The sequence below is a fragment of the Cherax quadricarinatus genome, chromosome 8 (assembly GCF_038502225.1).
Source record: "Cherax quadricarinatus isolate ZL_2023a chromosome 8, ASM3850222v1, whole genome shotgun sequence".
In the NCBI taxonomy this organism is placed as follows: domain Eukaryota; kingdom Metazoa; phylum Arthropoda; class Malacostraca; order Decapoda; family Parastacidae; genus Cherax; species Cherax quadricarinatus.
Genome location: NC_091299.1, coordinates 40,472,942 through 40,496,196, shown reverse-complemented (window position 1 = coordinate 40,496,196; position 23,255 = coordinate 40,472,942). Strand labels below are relative to the sequence as shown.

Below are 23,255 nucleotides of genomic sequence, written 5' to 3'. Positions count from 1 at the left end.
CCATAAGGCCTAAAACTATCGTCCAATTACTTTTACCAGTGCAGTTTGCAAGTTGATGGAACGTCTAGTAAATAGACGTTTTGTGTGGTATTTACACACACATAATAGTCTTTCCATTCGTCAATTTGGCTTTCGTAAGGGCAGCTCCACTATCGACCCCTTACTCCTGTTAGATACCTATAATCGTAATGCCTTTGTTAGTAACCATTCAGTTATCGCAGTCTTTTTTGATCTTTAAAAGGCATACGACACTACTTGAAGATATATCTTGGCCCACGTTCATTCCTTAGGCAATCTGCCACTTTTCCCTAAAATCTTCTTGTCTGAGAGACATTTCCGTGTACGGGTTAATAATTTGCTTTCCCCGGATTTTGTGCAAGCTGAAGATGTCCCTCAGCAATGTGTCCTTAGCACAACTCTTTTTCTTAGCAATAAATAACCTAGCCTCTGTTCTCCCATGTAATATTTGGTCGTCACTAAATGTTGATGATTTTGCTATAGCTTGTGCAGGCGCTGACTGTCACCTAGTAGCAGCCTCACTCGAGAATGTTGTCAACCATGTTTCCCACTGGGCCACTACTCATGGGTTTAAAATTTCTGTTGCTAAAATGCACCAGATTTCTTTTACTAGACGTTTAGTTGTCTCTATTACTCCACTATATCTGTGTGGTTCCCGGATTCCTGAATGTGATACGGTCAGATTTCTCTGTCTTCTGTTCGATTGCCGGCTGTCATGGAAACCTCACATTACCTCCCTGAAAGCTACTTAGCATAACCAGCTAAACATTCTTAAAACCCTCGCTCATCTTTCTTGTGAGGCGGATCGACAAACTTTTCTTCATTGTACTCTAATCCTATTGAAACTAAATTAAGGTGACCAGATATATTTGCAGCCTCTACCGCAATTCTTTGTAAACTTGATCAGATTCGTCATCACGAATTTCGTTTGTGTCTAGGTGCTTTTCACTCCTGTATCGAGTGTGAATATGCGGAGGCGAATGTTCCTTCTTTGCTTGATTGGCGTGACGCCCATTGTTTTCACTCTCATGACCTTCAGAATCCTTCTACATATAGGATAGTAACGGACGTTAGTGGAGGTCCATTATTTGATCACTGTCCCTGTTCACTCCGCCTCTTTTCTCTTTAATTTCCCCCTTTATATGTTCATCTGGCATCTATCTTTTCTTTTTCCGTCTGTTCTTTCCTACTGCCGTGCACGAAAGCGAAAGCGCAAATACCTACAGTTGCTACTTTCACTTTTTCTTAACCACTTCCGATCTTATTCTCATGCCATTGCAGTTTACACTGATAAATCAAAATCCTCTGACGGTGTCTGGTCATTTATTAGACTCATCTAGCATCTTTACAGCTGAATGTATGCAGTTCTCATCGGGGTTATGCATGTTACATCAAGGCCTACCTCAACGTTTGTAGTAGTTTCAGATTCCTATAGTGCTTTGCAGGCTATCAAAAAATTTAATTCGCCTCATTCCAATTTTGGTTGCGCTGCATCTCTAGCAGAAACAAACAAATTGTTTTCTGGTGTGTCCCTTGTAATATAGATGTTCAGGGCAATGAGCCTTTCATATAGGAGTATTCCATTCTCAGACTATTTTGCTGTACTCTCTAGCTACCTTCGCAACTGTTGGCAACACCATTGGTCTAATTTGATTTATAACAAATTATATTCTATCAAGCTGTATTTAGGATTCTGGTCTTTTTATCAACGATGTCGTGGTTGGGAGACCACGCTTTCCCAGGGCTCACTCATGCGTATCTAGTGGATACGCGCCCAGTTGCACTCTTAGAACTGCCAGGTTCCAATTTCAGTTTGCCATATTCTACTGGACAATCCTGTTCATCAAAGAGCACGCAGAATTTACCTTCGATGTCGTCACCGCTGACGGCACTACCTTTGACGCACACTAACTTTTTTTGGCAGCAACAGCTTTATTACACAACTTTTCCTCATCAAGGGGGGGGGGGGCTCCTTGGAGTGGTGAAAAGGCTCTTGGTCTGAGGAATTAGACCCTTTGGTCTCCTTCCTCGGACCGAACCTAATTACCCCCAGTCCTCTCTTCCTTACCCCATCTTCCCCATGACCCCCTTTTTTTCTCCCTTTCTCCCCTTATATTCCATCCCATTTGTAATCTCTGGGGTCCTCCCCTCGGGCATTATAGTTTCCAGATAGAGGGAAGTGTGCCGGGGTTCATCCCACTCCGTGGGGTACTGTGGGGGTGGTGTGGTTTGCCATGAAATCTGAATTGTCTGAAAGTGCCCTGCTCCCTTCCTGGATTTACGAGGAGTGAGCTGGGTGCCCTTCAGATAATGGGTGTATCTCCGGGAAGCTGCCTGTCGGTTCTGGGAGGTGGCAGCCAAAGGAGGTATGCTTTGTGGCGGGTTTCTGACCTCCTTTTCTTTTGTCCGCCGATGTGGCTAAGTAGATGTGAGGCTGCTATCCCGGAGCGCTGGTTTACTGGCGTGAAGGGTAGGGTATGGCACGGGTTCCATGCTGCATCTTCACTGTCCATGGGCTCGAGGCCTTCTCGGATGAGGTGGGTGAATTTCCGGCCCTTCTGTGCCTCCTAGTGACTATTCCTCAGCTGTCCCTCTTCTTTTTTTTCCTTCTTTCTTTTTTCTAAAAATAACGAGAAAGGAGATATCATGGAAGAAGCACCTTATTATGGAGTCTTCACCCAATGAAACCCTTCCTCCTCCCAGACCCCTTTCTGATCCCACACCCTGTTCTGACACGGCTTCATTATCTGTCCATTCTATCGACTCTTCTCATACCTCTGTACCTTCTGCCACTGGCGCTTCGTTACCTGCTTCAGGTGCTGTGGTGTCACCCATCTCTGTCCATGCTGCTGCTTCTAGCATGCCTTTCACAATACATCCGGCTTTCTCAAATACGATTTGACAGTTTTCGGATCGCTCGCCTCCCTTGGGTCAGACCACCCATAGTACTACTCCTAAACGTCCAAGACAACCTACTGATGGAAGTTCGTCAATGATCGCTCAAAAACGACCTACACAACACACACTAATTTTGTGTACTGGGCTAACCATTGCACAATGGACAAATTTCTTTTCTTTACAAACAACGTCTCACACGGATTATCTGTCTGATCATGGAATTGGTAAAACTCCTTCAAGACATGATGGCCAAAATATATCTTTCCACACTCTTCAAAGCAGTGCGCATGTTGTAACAGCACGGAATTCCGAGCAACCTCATGCTCTCTCCCGCAATTCTTCCATTGTTAACATACCAATCACCGTTTGTTATCACGCTACTCTTAATTCTTGCAGTGGTACTGTGGTCTCACCGTGTACCAATGTACAGAGTGATTTTTTTGTCTTGCGGCAATGATATTGCAAAACAATTAGTCCTTCAAAATCTACCCGCTTGTGGGCGGAGGCAGTTTCCTAGTACATCACTCGTTTAACCTTCGACTGCGGGCTATCATTTAGAGGTCCGTCAAGTAGTTTTCACTCCCCAACAGTGTCGTAATTGCTGGCATTTTGGGCATCCTGCTAAGCACTCCAGATCTGACATGGAATACCCAGTCTGTGGTGCAGCAGATCATTCCAATACGTCTTGTAGTCTTTCCCCCTCTTGTCTCAATTGCAAGGAACCTCATCCTTCCTTTTCCCGCCGTTGCCAGGTCTATCGTAATGAATGAGAGATCCATTACCTTAAAGAGCACAAGGGCCTTACTTACACTATGGCAGTCTCTCAGCTCAGCCTTCAATGAAAACTTCCTTGTGTCCCATATGCTCAAGTAGTCCGTAGACCTCCAACTTCGACAGTCCTCCCGCCTCCCAATCCCTATGCGTCTGTGTCTTCCGGGTTCACCCCAGTTTCTATTGCTTTTGCAGTTTTATTCTCTGACACTTCTACCTCCACACCATTTTCTAATTCTACTTCATCTCATTCGCTTACTTCTCAGTCTACTAGACCTCGCAGACCTATACTTTCTTCACGTCCATCACCAGTGCAGAATCTATCTTCTACCTCTGAGACTAGTTCTCGTCCCCTTTCCAGCTCTCACACAAAGAAGGAGGTTCATCCCCCCCTAGTGTAGTCCTCTCTTCTTCTGTCCCCCCCTTCAATCTTCTTCCATAGCTACCCTCCAACCTCCTTCCTCTCCTGTTGCACTGCAAAACTCTTCTCCCCCAGCTAACGTATCTCTCCGGGCTCATACTTCCCGCCCACTCAGACCTTTTTGGTTGCCTCCATAGTTACTCTACCTTCACTTGCAATGCCTCTCCTGTCTCTGACATTATGGGATCGTCGGCTTCCTTATCAACTGAAATGTTAGACGTTATCTCCAGCTATATAGTGGAGACGACACCCCCGATGGGCACCAATGCGCCTTCTATTTCACGACCTATGCAACAATTTATTCCTCAGCAATATTATAATTTTTCCTTGCTTACACGCTTACCATTGCCCCCCCCCCCCCACATTAACTTTATGGATCCTAAAAGCCCATAGATTTTATCGTTTCTTATTTTTGTCATTTTTATTTCTGTATTTAATGTCTTTTTTACGATGGAATATTCGTGGCCTTAGGGGCAATCAAAGAGAATTCTAATTGTTGCTCTCCCAGTTGTCCCCAGTATGTGCTGGATTGCAAGAGCCCAAAATTCGTTCTGTTGTCATTCGCCCCGTTTCAGGTTACTTGCTGTTACATTCTTCTGATATTTTACCTGACGAATCATTTAATGAAAGCACACCTCTTGTACGTGTTGATATACCATATCAGCAAGTTTTTGTTTGTTCTCTGCTGCATTATACTGCAGCACGTATTTATTTACACTGATGGTTAATTACGAATTGGTGGCCAGGTGGCTAAAGCTCCCGCTTCACATACGGAGGGCCCGGGTTCGATTTCAGGTTGGTGGAAACATTTCGACGCATTTCCTTACACCTGTTGTTAGGTAAGACACATATGCAACAGTGTGCATATGTTGCATATGTGTTTTACCTAACAACCTGTCGGTATTTTATACCATTTCAAAGTTACACCTGTTGTCCTGTTCACTTAGCAGCGAATAGGTACCTGGGTGTTAGTCGACTAGTGTGGGTCGCATCCTGGGGGACAAGATTGTGAACCCCAATTGAAATAAGTTAGACAGTCCTCAATGACGCACTGACTTTCTTGGGTTATCCTGGGTGGCTAACCCTCCGGGGTTAAAAATCAGAAAGAAATCTTATCTTGTCTTACAGTTTGCTCTCTTTATCTTTCTCCCTCCCGTGCATTGTGTATCTCTGATATCGCGCTTTTAATTTCATCTCTACCGCCACCCATATTGTGGTTGGGTGATTTTAATGCTCACCATCACCTGTGGGGAGGGTCCCACTGCGACTTTCGTGGTGATCAGTTGGAAACTCTTCTCTCTTCTTATCCTCTTAATGTTTTAAGCACAGGTGCTCCTGCCCATTTTGATTCTTACACTCAGTCTCTCTCCTGCATTGATTTTTCTATCTGTACCTCGCCTGTTGCACTTGATTTCATGTGGTCTGTTCTCACAAATTTACACGATAGTGATCACTTTCCCATCCTTCTTACTTCTACTACGTATGCCCGACCGTTTCGTAGCCCTCGTTGGCAATTTGCTCAAGCAAATTGGGACTTATACACCCATCTTACCACCTGGTGTGAGGACCCGTTTTAGTCCTCTATTGATGAACTGGCACACCACTTTCCTACTTTAGTCCTAACTGCGGCGATGCTTTCTATCCCCCAAACATTGTATCAATCGCATCTGCTAGAAAAATGACAGGATGGATAATGAGAACCTTCAAAACTAGGGAGGCCAAGCCCATGATGACACTCTTCAGGTCACTTGTTCTATCTAGGCTGGAATATTGCTGCACACTAACAGCACCTTTCAAGGCAGGTGAAATTGCTGACCTAGAGAATGTACAGAGAACCTTCACGGCGCGCATAACGGAGATATAACACCTCAATTACTGGGAGTGCTTGAGGTTTCTAAACCTGTATTCCCTGGAATGCAGGCGGGAGAGATACATGATTATATACACCTGGAAAATCCTAGAGGGACTAGTACCGAGCTTGCACACGAAAATCACGCACTAAGAAAGCAAAAGACTTGACAGACGATGCAACATCCCTCCAATGAAAAGCAGGGGTGTCACTAGCACGTTAAGAGACCATACAATAAGTGTCAGGGGCCCAAGACTGTTCAACTGCCTCCCAGCATACATAAGTGGGACTACCAACAGACCCCTGGCAGTCTTTAAGCTGGCACTGGACAAGCACCTAAAGTCGGTTCCTGACCAGCCGGGCTGTGGCTCATACGTTGGTTTGCGTGCAGCCAGCAGTAACAGCCTGGTTGATCAGGCTCTGATCCACCAGGAGGCCTGGTCACAGATCGGGCCGCGGGGGCGTTGACCCCCGGAACTCTCTCCAGGTAAACTCCAGGTAAACCTCAGGTACGCATTGGATTTCAAGCGGGCAAGGGCAGTTGCTCGCCGTGTTATAAGTGACGCTAAACGCACTTGTTGGCGAGACTACGTGTCTACCATTAACTCGTCTTCCCCTATGTGCTCGATTTAGAAAAAGGTGTAGAAATTGTGTGGTAAATACACTTCGGACCCAGCTCCCATTTTGTGGGTTGCTGGAGTTGATGTCATGGAACCCTTAGAAGTTGCCACAGCAATCAGGAACTTTTGTTCGTATCTCCAAAGATCTTCACCTTGGTCCCTCATTTCTTGCGTCTAAACCTACCAAAGAGCAATTTTCCATAGATTTCTCCTCCGATGGGTTGGAGCCGTATAACGTACCTTTTACTCTTGTAGAACTGGAGTTCACGCTTCCATTTGCCGGCCTTCGGCACCGGAACCTGATGATATCCACATCAGTATGCTTCAACATCCCCATTCTACGGCCCTTCCCGTTCTTTTACGTCTTTTCAATCTAATTTGGAAGCGAGGGGTTCTCCCTCAACACTGGAAATCGGCTATTGTACTACCGTTTCGCAAACCAGGCGCCTCGGGACTTGACACCTCTCAATATCTTCCCATTGTCCTGACCAGTGTGGTCTGCAAGGTGATGGAACGATTAGACGGGTCATCGCAAGATTGGGACCCGTGCCAAGACTATGGTCTTGGCGAACATTATACATACATACGTGAATAGACGTATGATATGGCTTTCACATAGGCCGCTCTACTGTAGACCCCTTGCTCCACTTAGATACGCATATTCGAAATGCCTTTGCTAACAACCACTCTGTCCTAGCGGTGTTTTTTGATCTAGAGAAGGCATGTGACACCACTTGGAGGTATAGCATCCTAGCTGAAGCCCACTCCTTAGGCCTCTGCGGCAATCTACCAAACGTCATCGCTGCTTTCTTGTCTGACAGACATTTTCGAGTTCGTATCGGCGCCTCGCTTTCCTCGGACTTTGTACAAGCCGAGGGAGTTCCACAAGGCTGTGTCCTCAGCACTACTCCTTTTCTTTTAGCTATAAATGACCTACTTTCCGTTCTTCCTTCACATAATTGGTCGTCACTTTATGTTGATGATTTCGCCATAGCTTACTCGGGCGCTGACTGTCGACTAGTAGCAGCCTCCCTTCAGGTTGTAATAGACCGAGTCTCCCACTGGACCACTTATCACTGCTTTAAATTTTCTAGTACGAAAACCCGGTTCATTACCTTCACTGGACGTCCTCTTATTCCGGATACTCCCTTGTACTTACACGATTCACGTATTCCGGCATGTGATACGGTCAAGTTTCTGGGCCTGCTTTTGATCGCCGGTTGACATGGAGACCTCACATTTCTTATTTAAAGACAACTTGCCATGGTTGGATAAATCTTCTTAAAGTTCTTGCACATCGTCCACGGGGAGCAGATCGTCGCACTCTCCTCCGTTTACATTCCACCCTAGTCTTGTCCAAGCTGGATTGTGGTGACCAAATCTATTCTGCGGCCTCTCTCGCAACTCTGTCTAAGTTGTGATGAATGGTTTGAAAAACCGACAAGTTGAAGATTGAGACACTTATGCAACATATGGGAATCTTTATTCAGGAAACGTTTCGCCACACAGTGGCTTCATCAGTCCAATACAGAGTAGAAAGGTGTAAGGAGAGGAGGAGTTTGAGGTAATCAGTCCCTCAGCCTGGAGTCGATGTGTTCAGTCCATCAATCTTGTTGAATGCACAGCATAGGGCTGTAGACGTGGCTTATATACTGTAGTCAGGTGAGGCGCAGCAGGAGGAGGCGGGGTCATAGTTGTACCATCCACTAGTCGAAGTAGTCAGGTGAGGCGCAGCAGGAGGAGGCGGGGTCATAGTGGTACCATCCACTAGCCTCCTCCTGCTGCGCCTCACCTGACTACAGTATATAAGCCACGTCTACGGCCCTATGCTGTACATTCTACACGATTGATAGACTGAACACATCGACTCTAGGCTGTGGGACTGATTACCTCAAACTCCTCCTTTCTACTTTGTATTGGACTAATGAAGCCACTGTGTCGAAACGTTTCCTGAATAAAGATTCCCATATGTTGCATAAGTGTCTCAATCTTCAACTTGTCGGTTTTTCAAACCATTCATCACAACTATCAGACACAGCAGCATCATGGGATTTTGTTACAAAGAATTCTTCAACACTTGTCCAACCTTTGGACGAAGACCTACTTCGACAAGTGGATGGCACCACTATGACCCCGCCTCCTCTTGCTGCGCCTCACCTGACTACAGTATATAAGCCACATCTACGGCCCTATGCTGTACATTCTACAAGATTGATGGACTGAGCACATCGACTCCAGGCTGAGGGACTTATTACCTCAAACTCCTCCTCTCCTTACACCTTTCTACTTTGTATTGGACTGATGAAGCCACTGTGTGGCGAAACGTTTCCTGAATAAAGATTCCCATATGTTGCATAAGTATCTCAATCTTCAATCTGTCTAAGTTAGATCTCATTCATCACTCAGGTCTCCGTCTGTGACTTTGTGCCTTTCGTTCATCCCCTGTTGAGAGCCTCTACGCAGAAGCGAAAATTCCATCCTTTTTCGATCGCCGTGATGCTCATTGCCTTCGTTATGTTCGATCTCATGACCTCCACAATCCTTCCGTATATAGGATGGTCACTGATGTTAGTAGACATTCTTTATTTGTTCGTCGTCCCTGTTTACTCCGCCCCTTTTCTCTCCGCTTCCGTTCGCTCTTGTCTTCTCTTCAATTACCACCATTCTATGTTCACGTAGCATCTCACTTTTCCCTGCCCCCTTGGGAAGTTCCAACTACTCGTGTCTGTTCTTTCCCGCTGCCATGTACAAAAGCTCAGCTACCTACGGTGCCTTCCCATTCTCTTTTTTCTTGACCACTTCCGCTCTCATTATCATGCCATCGCAGTGTACACCGATGGTTCTAAGTCTTCTGACGGCGTCGGATTCGCAGCAATGTTTCCGGACAGTGTCGTGCGAGGACATTTATTATCCTCGGGTAGCATTTTTACGGCTGAATTGTACTCTATTCTTGTAGCACTTATTCGTATTGCATCTATACATGTGTCACCATTTGTGTTCGTTTCAGACTCCCATAGTGCTTTACAGGCTACGCAAAAATTTGATACTCCTCACTCCCTAGTTCTTCGTATCCAACTTCGGTTACGCCGTATCTCTAGCAAACACAAAGATATTGTTTTTTGCTGGGTCCCTTTTCATGTTGACGTACAGGGCAATGAACAGGCAGACACTGCTGCGCGGTCAGCAGTACATGACCTCCCAGTTTCATATAGAGGTGTTCCATTCACAAACTATTTTGCTGAAATTGCTACCCACCTTCGCACCCGTTGGCAAAAACGTTGGTCTGATTTGCTCTGTAACAAACTTCATTCTATTAAACAGAGTATAGGTTTCTGGCTGTTTTCTTGTCATCAGTGTCGAGGATAAGAGACTACTCTCTCCCGTCTTCACATCAACCACGCTTGTCTTACTCATGAGTATCTCATGGAGAGGCGCCTTGTTCCTCTCTGTGAGAATTGTCAAATTCCAATATCAGTTAGCCACATTTTGCTGGACTGTTACTCTATCAAGGAGCACGCAGGATTTACCTCCAACGTCGTCTTCAATCCGCTGCCCTTTCTTTACCTTCTCTTCTTGCTAATGGACCCTCCTTTAATCCAGACTCTTTCATTGACTTTTTAACAGCAATTGATTTACTACACAAACTCTGATGATGATGCCTCTAGCACTCTCCTCTGTCCTTTCTACCTTAATTTCTAGCTACACTCTTCCCCTGCACTATCCACTGCCCCACTGCACATCATCCCTCTCCCTCTTGCCACTCATTTCCCCTGCATCCTTCCCTGCCTTGCTGCGCTGTATAACCCTTCGGTTTAGCGCTTCTTTCTTTATAATAATAATAATTACACAACTTTTGATTATACTTCCTTTAGCACCGCCTCTATTATACTATCCACTCTTGACAATCTCAGATCAAGAATATTAAACAGTTGCTACACTCTGCCCTGCTGCGCTGCATGACCTTTACGGGTTTAGGAAATAGTTTTGACTTTAATAATTATGCATATGCGTCTAATTTATTATTAAGCTCTTAAGACAGGTAAGACATTTTAAAGTGCGGGAAACAATGAATCACGTTAGATAAATTCCTAATGTGTACATGAAAATACATATTTGGCAGTATATCTTTATCTATAAGTAGTGTTTTTTCACATGTATTGAACATAGTGCCAAGCAACGTCAACTACTGCAAAAACTAAAAATGGACTGGATAGATAGTTAACTGAAAATTGGGCTTATATTTTTCTTATAAAATTAGAGCGTAGGATTATCGAAGCAAATATTGTGGATTACATCAAATTAAGGATGGTTTGGATAGATATTGTATTGAATATGGCTAGGTGTGAGTAGTGTCTGTTTAGTGAAAGCAGACACTACTCACACCTCAATGTAGAGGTGAAGATATGCACTAACCTTGACAGAGCCGCTGATGTTGTTACCCACTTTAATCACTGTATTCAGCACACCGTAGATGCCAGGGTTATTGACACTCATGCCACAACAGTCCCGCGGGGCTGAAGACAACACACAAACATTTTATGTACTCTCTACTGAAGTATAAATCAAATTACAGTGGCTGCAACAAAGCAGAGATATATATTCGAAATGAAAATCAATTGAGGACTAAAGTATATTACATTCATTCACGGACTGTGAAAGACAGACCGAAATGTTTATTTTTGAACTTATTGGAAATCCTTGCCTTGAAAAACGTAAGCTATATTTAAATCAGGAAAATGATGCATTTGGGATATTTTGAAAAGGCATGACATATGATGGAATGGAGAACGATGTGGGTAATGTTTCTGATACATGAACAAGTAGAAAACTATAAAATGCCTTAGTTTTCATGATGAAACAATCTCAAACTAGGGTACAAAAGAGCTAAAAAAATAATATTTTTTTAGTAAAAGTGAACTTTATATAGAGATATATGATGTCATCGATTTTTGTAATGTGTTTTAAGATTACTTACAAAGAAAAGGGAGGTTCCTTCACCCTGGTGAGGGGCTCTTGTTCTAGGGGATTGGATTTGTACTCCAGTTCCCTGAATTGAGCATGAATACCTTCCATCCCCCCCCCACATGCGCTGTATAATCCTACGGGTTTAGCGCTCCCCCATGATGATTATAATATTGAAGATGGTGACAAAATGATGACTTATCGGCAATAGTGACGTAAAAGCACTAGAGATATATACACTTTACAACTTAGTGACACTTTTAATGTGTTTAAAGGTGTTTTAGCTCTTCTTAACATGACATTGTTCCGCTTGGAGTATATGGAATATAAACGATATATTCTCTCAACAAACCGGCAGTATCCCACCGAGGCAGGGTGGCCCACCGAGGCAGGGTGGCCCACCGAGGCAGGGTGGCCCACCGAGGCAGGGTGGCCCAGAAAGAAAAACAAGGTTTCTCTTTTGAAATTAAGTAATGTATACAGGAGAAGATGGGGTTACTAGATCCTCGCTCCCGGCATTTTAGTCGCCTCTTACGACACGCATGGTTTACGGAAGAAGAATTGTGTTCCACTTCCCATGAAGATAAGCAGAAATAAACAAGAACTAAGAAAATAGAGGAAAACCCAGAGAAGTGTGTATATACATGCTTGTACATGCATGTGCAGTGTGACCTAAGTGAAGTAGAAGTAGCAAGAGTACCTGAAACCTTGCGTCATAAACGATGTATATACGGCATAATTTTTTTTTTTTACTATTTTGGTCTTGTAAGTCTATGTGTAAGGAATAATTATAATATTACAGTTGTTTGGCGGTGTATTACTTCTCAGAAAATGGAACTAAGTCACATTAATTGACTGACTGGGTTATATATACGCTGTATATACTGTATAACGTTTTTCTACTATTTTTTTTTTTTACTATTTTGGTCTCCTAAGGCTTTGTATAACGAATACATATAATATTATAATTGTTTCAGAGAGTAATACTTATCAGAACATGGAAATTATTCACATTAACTTGACTGGGTTATCCTTTGTTAAATATACTTCGTGTGCTTTGCGGCTGAAGTCCACTGTTAGTCTCACGAAACTGCAATGAATCTGAATGAATAAGTCATTTTTGTTAGTCTTTCAAAGGCTGTTTGCTGATGGGGAAGTTGGTGGTGGAACAACAGCTCTTGGTTTCATTTTTTTTCATTTGTTAATAAGGAAGCCTAGTACGTCAGATATTTAGTCACGACATGAGTAATTATGATACTCTCTGAGTATCCTCATAGCCTTATAATTTTTTCAAATGTAAATAGATGCAATAAGACCAAAAGTGTTGTGCTGAGGTCAAAATTTTAATTTTGCAGATTTTTAATACGAAAACAGCATTTTCGTACTATTACGTCTGACAGAGTTTAAGAGCAAAGGAATGAAAACCTGGAGTTCAGACTAGAAGAAAATAATATAGAGAAATTGAATACATTTAGATACTTGGGAGTGATGTGCGAGAAAACTGATCTATTAAACACGTGGTGAAAGATGGATGGAGTAGATCACAGAAAGAAAATTGCAGGAGTGTAGATTGAGACACTTATGAAACATGGGAATCTTTATTCAGGAAACGTTTCGCCACACAGTGGCTTCATCAGTCCAATACAAAGCAGGTGTAAGGAGAGGAGGAGTATGAGGTAATCAGTCCCTCAGACTGGAGTCGATGTCTTCAGTCCATCAATCTTGTAGAATGTACAGCATAGAGCCGTAGACGTGGTTTATATACTGTAGTGAGGTGAGGTGAAGCAGGAGGAGGCGGTCTTCGTCCAAAGGTTGGACAAGTGTTGAAGAATTCTTTGTAACAAGATCCCATGATGCTGCTGTGTCTGACAGTTGTGATGAATGGTTTGAAAAACCGACAAGTTGAAGATTGAGACACTTATGCAACATATGGGAATCTTTATTCAGGAAACGTTTCGCCACACAGTGGCTTCATCAGTCCAATATAAAGCAGAAGGTGTCAGGAGAGGAGGAGTTTGAGGTAATCAGTCCCTCAGCATGGAGTCGATGTGTTCAGACCATCAATCTTGTAGAATGTACAGTATAGGCTGTGCATATCGACTCCAGGCTGAGGGAATGATTACCTCAAACTCCTCTTCTCCTTACACCTTCTGCGTTGTATTGGACTGATGAAGCCACTGTGTGGCGAAACGTTTCCTGAATAAAGATTCCCATATGTTGCATAAGTGTCTCAATCTTCAACTTGTGGGTTTTTCAAACCATTCATCACAATTGCAAGAGTGTTACGGAATCTTTAAAAAGACAAGTTTTTCAATAATAACAAAAAGGGTGACGACGCTTTTGTATGAAATACAAGCATTATTTTCTCAAATATTACAAAAGAAATGAGTCAGATATAAATGTGTAGTAAACAAATTATACACACACTAAAAAATGAAGAAATTAGAACACAATGTATTAAAAATAAAGTTGTAATTCAACGAGTGAAGGAGGTGCTGTTGAGAGGCTTTAGTCCTAGAGAAGTCATTGAGCGAAGTGACTAGATTAAAAATGTATATAAATCTGAGGTGAATAGAATGTGTAGAGAAAGTACCATGAAGGGTAGAAAGGAGGGTGCAAATGCATTAGACTGGAATGAGTTAGACAAGCAGTTTATAGAATTGGACGTACTGTTGAGATGTGACCAAGATAGCATTTAAGACGTTAAAACAAAAAGAGTTAGCTTGGCTTGAGGTTCAGAGGTAGAAAGACGAGTGATTGTGCTTTGAATATCTAGTGCTGATGTGGTTAAGTGAATTTTTCGAGTGTGATGCCTTTGCCCTTTCTGAAAGACAGCAAAATGTCAACAGAAAAAGAGTTAAGTACCATGGTTAATATCCAAAGAATAATTTTTTTAACCTCTGCATGTATTGAAGAAGTGGTTATCCGTAATATTGTCATTTCTTACTAAAAGTTATTTTTCTAGAAGATGAGAAATCGAGTCTCATATCATAGTACCTAGTCTCCGACAAAACGCTTGTTTCTCTCGATCCCAGCTACTCAGAGAGGAAAAAACAGCATCCTCCATTTCTTACCTGGAACACAGTTCTCAGAGAAAGACGTCCAGGTACTAGCCACACACTGCGTCAGCAAGCCAGGTGAGCCAGATGCCAGGTACCATCCATTGTTACACTCGTAGTACACTCCGTAGACGCTACTTGTATTCCAGGTGAAGTTTTGAACTACGTGGACGTTGACTGGATGAGGTGGGTTGCTGGTGCACGCTGTGGTGTCGTTAGTAACTGGGAATATAGAGCAAGTGTTTGTGAGAATGTATGTGGGTGTTTGAAGAGCCTGTCAGAGTTATAAACATGCCTAAGGCCCTTATGTTTTTTGAGGCCTTCTGTGTATTAAAAAATGAAGAAATGCCAGTAAATGCCAGTAAATTAATACATACACATATTAAGCATAAAAATACAGTGTAATAACTGATAAAACAAATTTTATTTACGAGGCCAACAAGTCTTAAATATATTAAATAAAGCATAGTGAACCGTAATTTTGAGGCTCTACCATAGACTGGTTGCGATACTGAATATACAGCAATAGTGAAAAATCTGAGGTCCCGGTGCATGTGAGGACTAGGCCAGTTGAATCTCTGTACGTGTGTGTGAGTGTGTGAGTTTGTGTGGGTGTGTGTACTCACCTAGTTGTGGCTGCATGGGTCGATTCACAGCTCTTGGCCCCTCCACTTCACTGGTCGCTACTAGGTCACTCTACCTGTTCCATGAGCTTCATCATACCTTTTCTTAAAGCTATGTATGGATCCTGCTTCCACTACATCACTTCCCAGACTATTCCACTTCCTGACAACTCTGTGACTGAAGAAATACATGCTAACATCCCTGTGATTCATCTGAGTCTTCAACTTCCAAATGAGACCCCTGGTTGCTATGTCCCATCTCTGAAGTATCCTGTCTCTGTCTATCTTGTCGATTCCTCTCAGTATTTTATATGTCGTTATCATATCCCCCCTATCTCTCCTTTCCTCCAGTGCCGTCAGGTCGATTTCCCTTAACCTCTCCTCGTAGGACATACCCCTTAGCTCCAGGACTAGTCTTGTTGCAAACCTTTGCACTTTCTCTAATTTCCTTACATGCTTGGCAAGGTGTGGGCTCCAAACTGGTGCTGAATACTCCAATATAGGCCTGAAATACACGCTGTACAGGGTCCTGAACGATTCCTTGTTGAGATGTCGGAGTGCTTTTCTCAGGTTTGCCAGGCGCCCATTTGCTGCAGTAGTTATTTGACTGATGTGCGCTTCACATGTTCCCGTTGTTATACTCACCCCAAGAACCTTTTCTCCGTTCCCCTAGACTGTACTCCGTTTGCGGTCTTCTTTGCCCTACCCAAATCTTCATGACTTTGTACTTGGTAGGATTGAACTCCAGGAGCCAGTTTCTGGACCAGGCCTGCAGCCTGTTCAGTTCCCTTTGTAGTTCTGCCTGGTCCTCGTCCGACTTAATTCTTCTCATTAACTTCACATCATCTGCAAACAGGGGCAATTCTGAGTCTGTTCACTCCTACAAGTTCACATATACCGGACACAGCACTGGTCCTAGGACTGACCACTGTGGAACCCCGCTTGTCACAGGCGCCCACTCTGACACCTTGTCACGTACCATGACTCGCTGATGTCTTACCAACAGGCATTCCCTGATCCACTGTAGTGCCTTCCCTGTTATACATGCCTGGTCTTCCAGCATTTGCACTAATCTCTTGTTTGGAACTGTGTCAAAAGCCTTCTTATAGCCCAAGAAAACACAATCTACCCACCCCCCTCTCTCTTATCTTACTGCTGCCGCCCTGTCGTAAAACTCCAGTAGGTTTGTGATAGGATTTCCCGTCTCTGAAACCGTGCTGGTTGTTGTTGATAAGCTCATTCCTTTCTAGGTGCTCCATCACTCTTCAGATAATCTTCTCTATGACTTTGCATACTATACATATCAGTGACACTGGTTTGTAGTTTGATGCTTCGTGTCTGTCTCCTTTTATAAAAATTGGGACTACATTTCCTGTCTTCCATACCTCAGGTAGTCGCCCTGTTTCGACAGATGTGTTGAAGATTGCTGTTAGTGGTACACATAGCGCCTCTGCTCCCTCTCAGGATCCATAGAGAGATGTTATCTGGCCCTGTCTTCTTAGCTCGTTTAGCAGCCTCTTTACTTCTTCCTCGGGTGTATGTATTGTGTCCCACAGTTGATGGTGTACCCCACCTCTCCGCCTTTCTGGAGTCCATTCTGTCTCCTCTGTGAACACTTCTTTGAATCTTACGTTGAGCTTTTCACATACTTCTCGGTCGTTTCTTGTGATCTCTCCTCCGTCCTTCATCAGCCTGATTACCAGGTCTTTGACTGTTGTTTTACTTCTGATGTGGCTGTACAACAGCTTCGGGGCAGATTTGGCATTTGACCTCCCTTTTTACCTGTGCATATTCATTTCTGTGTGTGTGTGTGTGTGTGTGTGTGTGTGTGTGTGTGTGTGTGTGTGTGTGTGTGTGTGTGTGTGTGTGTGTGTGTGTGTACTCACCTAACTCACCTAACTCACCTAATTATGGTTGCAGGGGTCGAAACTCAGCTCCTGGCGCCGCCTCTTCACTGAGTGCGACTAGGTCCTCTCTCTCCCTGCTCCATGAGCTTCATCATACCTCATCTAAAGCTATGTATGGTTCCTGCCTCCACTACCTCATTTGCTAGGCTATTCCACTTCCTGACTACTCTATGAATGAAGAAATACTTCCTAACATCCCTTTGACTTATCTGGGTCTTCAACTTCCAATTGTGACCTCTTGTTTCTGTGTTCCTCTCTGGAACATCCTGTCTCTGTCCACCTTGTCTATTCCACGCAGTACTTTGTATGTTGTTATTGTGTGTTCCCTAACCCTCATGTCCTCCAGTGTCGTCAGGCCGATTTCCCTTAACCTTTATTCGTAGGACATTACCCTTAACTCTGGAACTAACCTAGTCGCAAACCCTTGCTCTTTCTCTCATTTCTTGAAGTTCTTGATCAAGTGTGGGTTCCAAACAGGTGCTGCATACTCCAATATGGTCCTGACGTACACGGTGTACAGTGTCTTGAACGATTCCTTATTAAGGTATCGGAATGTTATTCTCAGATTTGCCAGGCGCCCACATGCTGCAGCAGTTATCTGGTTGATGTGTGCTTCCGGAGACGTACTCGGTGTTATACCCACCCTAAGATCTTTTTCCTTGAGCGAGGTTTGCAGTCTTTCGCCACCTAGCCTATACCCTGTCTGCGGTCTTCTTTGCCCTTCTTGGATCTTCATGACTTTGCATTTGACGGGGTTGAATTCGAGAAGCCAGTTGCTGGACCAGGTGTCCAGCCTGTCCAGGTCTCTTTGAAGTCCTACCTGATCCTCATCTCATATAATTCTCTTCATTAACTTCACATCATCTGCGAACAGGGTCACTTCCATCATGTCATTCATATATACCAGATATAGCACTGGCCCTAGGACCGACCCCTGTGGAACCCCGTTAGTCACAGGTGCCCACTGTGATACCTCATCGCTTACTATGACTCGTTGTTGCCTCCCTGTCAGGTATTCTCTGATCCATTGTAGCGCGTTTCCTGTTATACGCACCTGGTCCTCTAGCTTCTGCACCAATCTCCTGTGAGGAACTGTGTCGAAGGCCTTCTTGCAGTCTATGAAGATGCAATCAACCCATCTCTCTCTCTCTCGTGTCTTACTTCTGTTACTTTTTCATAAAACTCCAGTAGGATTGTGACACAGGATTTGCCTTCCATAAATCTGTGCTGGTTGGCGATTATACTCTTGTTCCGTTCCAGGCACTCCACCACTCTCCTCCTGATAATCTTCTCCATTACTTTGCATACTATGCACATCAGTGACACTGATCTATAGTTTTGTGCCTCTTTTCTGTCTCCTTTTTTAAATATGGGTACTATATTTGCCATCTTCCATACCTCAGGTAGTTGCCCAGTTTCCAGGGATGTGTTGAAGATTGTGGTTAGTGGCACACACAGCATTTCTGCTCCCTCTCAAAGGACCCACAGGGAGATGTTGTCTGGTCCCATTGCCTTTGAGGTATCAAGGACCCTTAGCAGCTTCTTCACCTCCTCCTCAGTTGTGTGTATGTCATCTAACACTTGTTGATATATTCTTTGTTGGTGTCCCCCTCTGTTCTGTCTACCCAGAGGCCTTCCTGTCTCCACTTTATATACTTCCTTAAATCTCTTGTTGCACTCCTCACAAACTTCTTGATCGCTTCTCGTGAGTTCCCCACCTTCTTTCCTCAGCCTGATCACCTGGTCTTTGAGTGTTGTCTTCCTCTTAATGTGACTATACAGCAGTTTTGGGTCAGACTTGGCTTTCGATGCTATGTCCTTTTCATACCGTCGCTGGGCATCTTTCCTTATCTGTGCATACTCGCTTCTGGCTCTTCGGGTAAACCAAGGACTCGCTTTGGTCTTCCCATTATTTCTATTGCCCTTGGAAGCAAACCTTTCCTCTGCCTCCCTGCATTTTGTTGTTACGTGTTCCATCATTTCGTTTACTGACTTTCCTGCTAATTCTCTGTCCCACTGAACCTCCTGCAGGAAGTTCCTCATACCTCTATAGTCCCCCTTTTTAAGTTTGGCTTTTCCCATCCAACTCCTGTTACCTTCTCTACTTGTGATTCTACTATGTATTAAAAACACAGAACCATGTGATCACTAGCTCCAAGTGGCCTTTCATATGTGATGTCCTCAATGTCTGAACTCCTCAGGGTGAACATAAAGTCCAGTCTTGCTGGCTCATCCTCCCCTCTCTCTCTGGTAGTGTCCTTAACATGTTGATGCCTAAAGTTTTCCAGTACCACATCCATCATCTTGGCTCTCCATGTTTCAGGACCTGCCAAGTGGCTCCAGGTTTTCCCAGTCGATCTCCCTGTGGTTGAAATCGCCCATAACCAGTAGCTTTGCTCTGCTCGAGTGAGCTCTTCTTGCCACCTCGGCCAGTGTGCCCACCATTGCTCTGTTGCTCTCTTCATATTCCTCTCTTGGCCTCCTGCAGTTCTGTGGTGGATTATACATCACTGCAATGACCACCTCATGTTCCCCAGACTGAAGTGCACCTACTATGTAGTCCCTTCCTCCAATCTCATCCATGCCTTCTATTTCCTCCAATCTCCATCGGTCTTTTATGAGCAGTGCAACCCCTCCTTCCCCTCTGCTCCTTCTATCATTCCTCAGGATTTGATATCTTGGAGGGAAGATTGCATCTGTTATTGTCTCAGTGAGTTTCGTTTCTGTGACTGCTATGATGTCTGGGGAGTTCTCGTTGATTCTTTCATGCCACTCTTCATATTTATTCATTATTCCATCCACATTCTTGTACCAAACCTTCTTCTTTTCTAATACTGTGATCCTGGGAGAAGATTGGGGTTGGGGGATCGGGAGCCATGGCAGGTGCCTATGGGGGGCTGCAGTGGGGGTGGGGGCAGAGTTTCCATAGGGGGTGACTGTAGGGGTGGGGTTTGTGGGGTGGGGGGTGGGGGCAGAGGGATCAGCGTGTGAGTGTCAGTTTAAATTGCTTAGCTGCCTTGGGGTTGTCGCAGTTGGAGTCCTTCTGTGGGTGTTTCTGGAGGGTGTGTTTGCCTTTCCACCTGCATCTGGGTTCTTCTCCTCATCTTTGTCATTTCCTCTCGTTCCTCCTTTCGCTTTTGTACTCTCTCTTTGAGTATCAACGTTTCCTCTTGTGTTCTGGTACTCTTGTCTGTCTCTCAGTCATGCTTTCTTCTGCAGAATCATGTACTCACCTATTTGTACTTACCTATTTGTGCTTGCAGGGGTCGAGTCTTAGCTCTTGGCCCTGCCTCTTCACCAGTTACTACTGGGCCCTCTCTCTCCCCGCTCCATGAGCTTTATCAAACCTCGTCTTAAAACTATGTATGGTTCCTGCCTCCACTACGTCACTTTCCAGGCTATTCCACTGCCTGACAACTCTGTGACTGAAGAAATACTTCCTAATATCTCTCTGACTCATCTGTGTCTTCAACTTCCAATTGTGACCTCTTGTTTCTGTGTCCCCTCCCTGGAACATCCTGTCTTTATCCACCTTGTCTATTCCACGCAGTATTTTATATGTCGTTATCATGTCTCCCCTGACCCTACTGTCCTCCAGTGTCGTCAAGCCGATTTCCCTTAACCTTTCTTCATAGGACATTCCCCTTAGCTCTGGAACTAACCTTGTCGCAAACCTTTGCACTTTCTCTAGTTTCTTGACATGCTGTATCAAGTGCATACTCCAGTATGGGCCTGAAGTACACGGTGTACAGTGTCTTGAACGATTCCTTACTAAGGTATCGGAAAGCTGTTCTCAGGTTTGCCAGGCTCCCATATGCTGCAGCAGTTACCTGGTTGATGTGTGCTTCCGGAGGCATGCTCGGTGTTATACTCACCCCAAGATCTTTCTCCTTGAGCGAGGTTTGTAGTCTTTGGCCACCTCGCCTATACTCTGTCTGCGGTGTTCTGTGCCCTTCCCCTATCTTCATGACTTTACATTTGGCGGGGTTAAATTCGAGAAGGCAATTTCTGGACCAGGTGTCCAGTCTGTCCAGGTCTCTTTGAAGTCCTGCCCGGTCCTCATCTGATTTAATTCTCCTCATTAACTTCACATCGTCTGCGAACAGGGACACTTCTGAGTGTAACCCATCCATCATGTCGTTCACATATACCAAAAAATAGCACTGGTCCTATTACCGACCCCTGTGGGACCCATCTCGTCACAGGTGCCCACTGTGATACATCATTACGTACCATGACTCGTTGTTGCCTCCCTGTCAGGTATTCTCTGATCCATTGTAGTGCCCTTCCTGATATGTGTGTACTCACCTAGTTGTACTCACCTAGTTGAGGTTGCGGGGGTCGAGTCCTAGCTCCTGGCCCTGCTTCTTCTCTGGTCGTTACAAGGTCACCCTCCCTGAACCGTGAGCTTTATCATATCTCTGCTTAAAGCTATGTATGGATCCTGCCTCCAATACATCACTTCCCAAACTATTCCACTTCCTGACTACTCTGTGGCTGAAGAAATATTTCCTAAAATCCCTGTGATTCATCTGTGTCTTCAACTTCCAACTGTGTCCTCTTGTTGCTGTGTCCTATGTCTGGAACATCCTGTCTTTGTCCACCTTGTCAATTCCTCTCAGTATTTTGTATGTCGTTATCATGTCCCCCCTATCTCTCCTGTCCTCCAGTGTCTTCAGGTCGATTGCCCTTAATCTCTCCTCGTAGGACATACCCCTTAGCTCTGGGACTAGTCTTGTGGCAAACCTTTGCACTTTCTCTAGTTTCTTTACATGCTTGGCTACGTGTGGGCTCCAAACTGGTGCTGCGTACTCCAATATGGGCCTAACGTACACGGTGTACAGGGTCCTGAACGATTCCTTATTAAGATGTCGGAATGCTGTTCTGAGGTTTGCTAGGCGCCCATATGCTGCAGCAGTTATTTGGTTGATATGCGCTTCAGGAGATGTGCCTGGTGCTATACTCACCGCAAGATCTTTTTCCTTGAGTGAGGTTTGTAGTCTCTGGCCTCCTAGAGTGTACTCTGTCTGCGGTCTTCTTTGCCCTTCCCCAGTCTTCATGACTTTGCACTTGGTGGGATTGAACTTCAGGAGCCAATTGCTGGACCAGGTCTGCAGCCTGTCCAGATCCCTTTGTAGTTCTGCCTGGTCTTCGATCAAATGAATTCTTCTCATCAACTTCACGTCATCTGCAAACAGGGACACTGTGGAGTCTATTCTTTCTGTCATGTCGTTCACAAATACCAGGAACAGCACTGGTCCTAGGACTGACCCCTGTGGGATCCCGCTGGTCACAGGCGCCCACTCTGACACCTCACCACGTACAGTGACTCGCTGCTGTCTTCCTGACAAGTATTCCCTGATCCATTGCAGCGCCTTCTCTGTTATCCCTGCTTGGTCCTCCAGTTTTTGCACTAATCTCTTGTGTGGAACTGTGTCAAACGTCTTCTTGCAGTCCAAGAAAATGTAATCCACCCACCCCTCTCTCTCTTGTCTTACTGCTGTCACCATGTCATAGAACTCTAGTAGGTTTGTGACACAGGATTTTCCGTCCCTGAAACCAGGTTGGCTGCTGTTGATGAGATCATTCCTTTCTAGGTGTTCCACCACTCTTCTGATAATCTTCTCCATGACTTTGCATACTATACATATCAGTGACACTGGTCTGTAGTTTAGTGCTTCATGTCTGTCTCTTTTTTTAAAGATTGGGACTATATTTGCTGTCTTCCATGCCTCAGGCAATCTCCTTGTTTTGATAGATGTATTGAATATTGTTGTTAGAGGTACACATTTCGCTTCTGCTCCCTCTCTTTGGACCCATGGAGAGATGTTATCCAGCCCCATTGCCTTTGAGGTATCTAACTCACTCAGAAGCCTCTTCACTTCTTCCTCGGTTGTGTGTACTGTGTCCACCACTTGGTGGTGTGCCCCACCTCTCCATCTTTCTGGAGCCCCTTCTGTCTCCTCTGTGAACACTTCTTTGAATCTCTTGTTGAGTTCCTCACATACTTCACGGTTGTTTCTTGTTGTCTCTCCTCTTTCCTTCCTTAGCCTGATTACCTGGTCCTTGACTGTTGTTTTCCTCCTGATGTGGCTGTATAACAGCTTCCGGTCAGATTTGGCTTTCG

The 23,255-nt window shown here is 44.5% G+C and overlaps 1 protein-coding gene across 1 annotated transcript in view; it reads right to left on the bottom strand.

The window, feature by feature from the left end:
- LOC138852390 (uncharacterized) overlaps nucleotides 1-23,255 on the bottom strand; it is a 262,953-nt gene that overhangs the window by 220,655 nt on the left and 19,043 nt on the right. The window contains exons 3-5 of the mRNA XM_070082742.1: nucleotides 14,614-14,820; nucleotides 10,991-11,091; nucleotides 901-1,064 (exon numbers count right to left, since the gene is read on the bottom strand). Coding sequence (XP_069938843.1) covers nucleotides 901-1,064; nucleotides 10,991-11,091; nucleotides 14,614-14,820 — 472 coding nt within the window. The remainder of the gene's footprint in view (nucleotides 1-900; nucleotides 1,065-10,990; nucleotides 11,092-14,613; nucleotides 14,821-23,255) is intronic.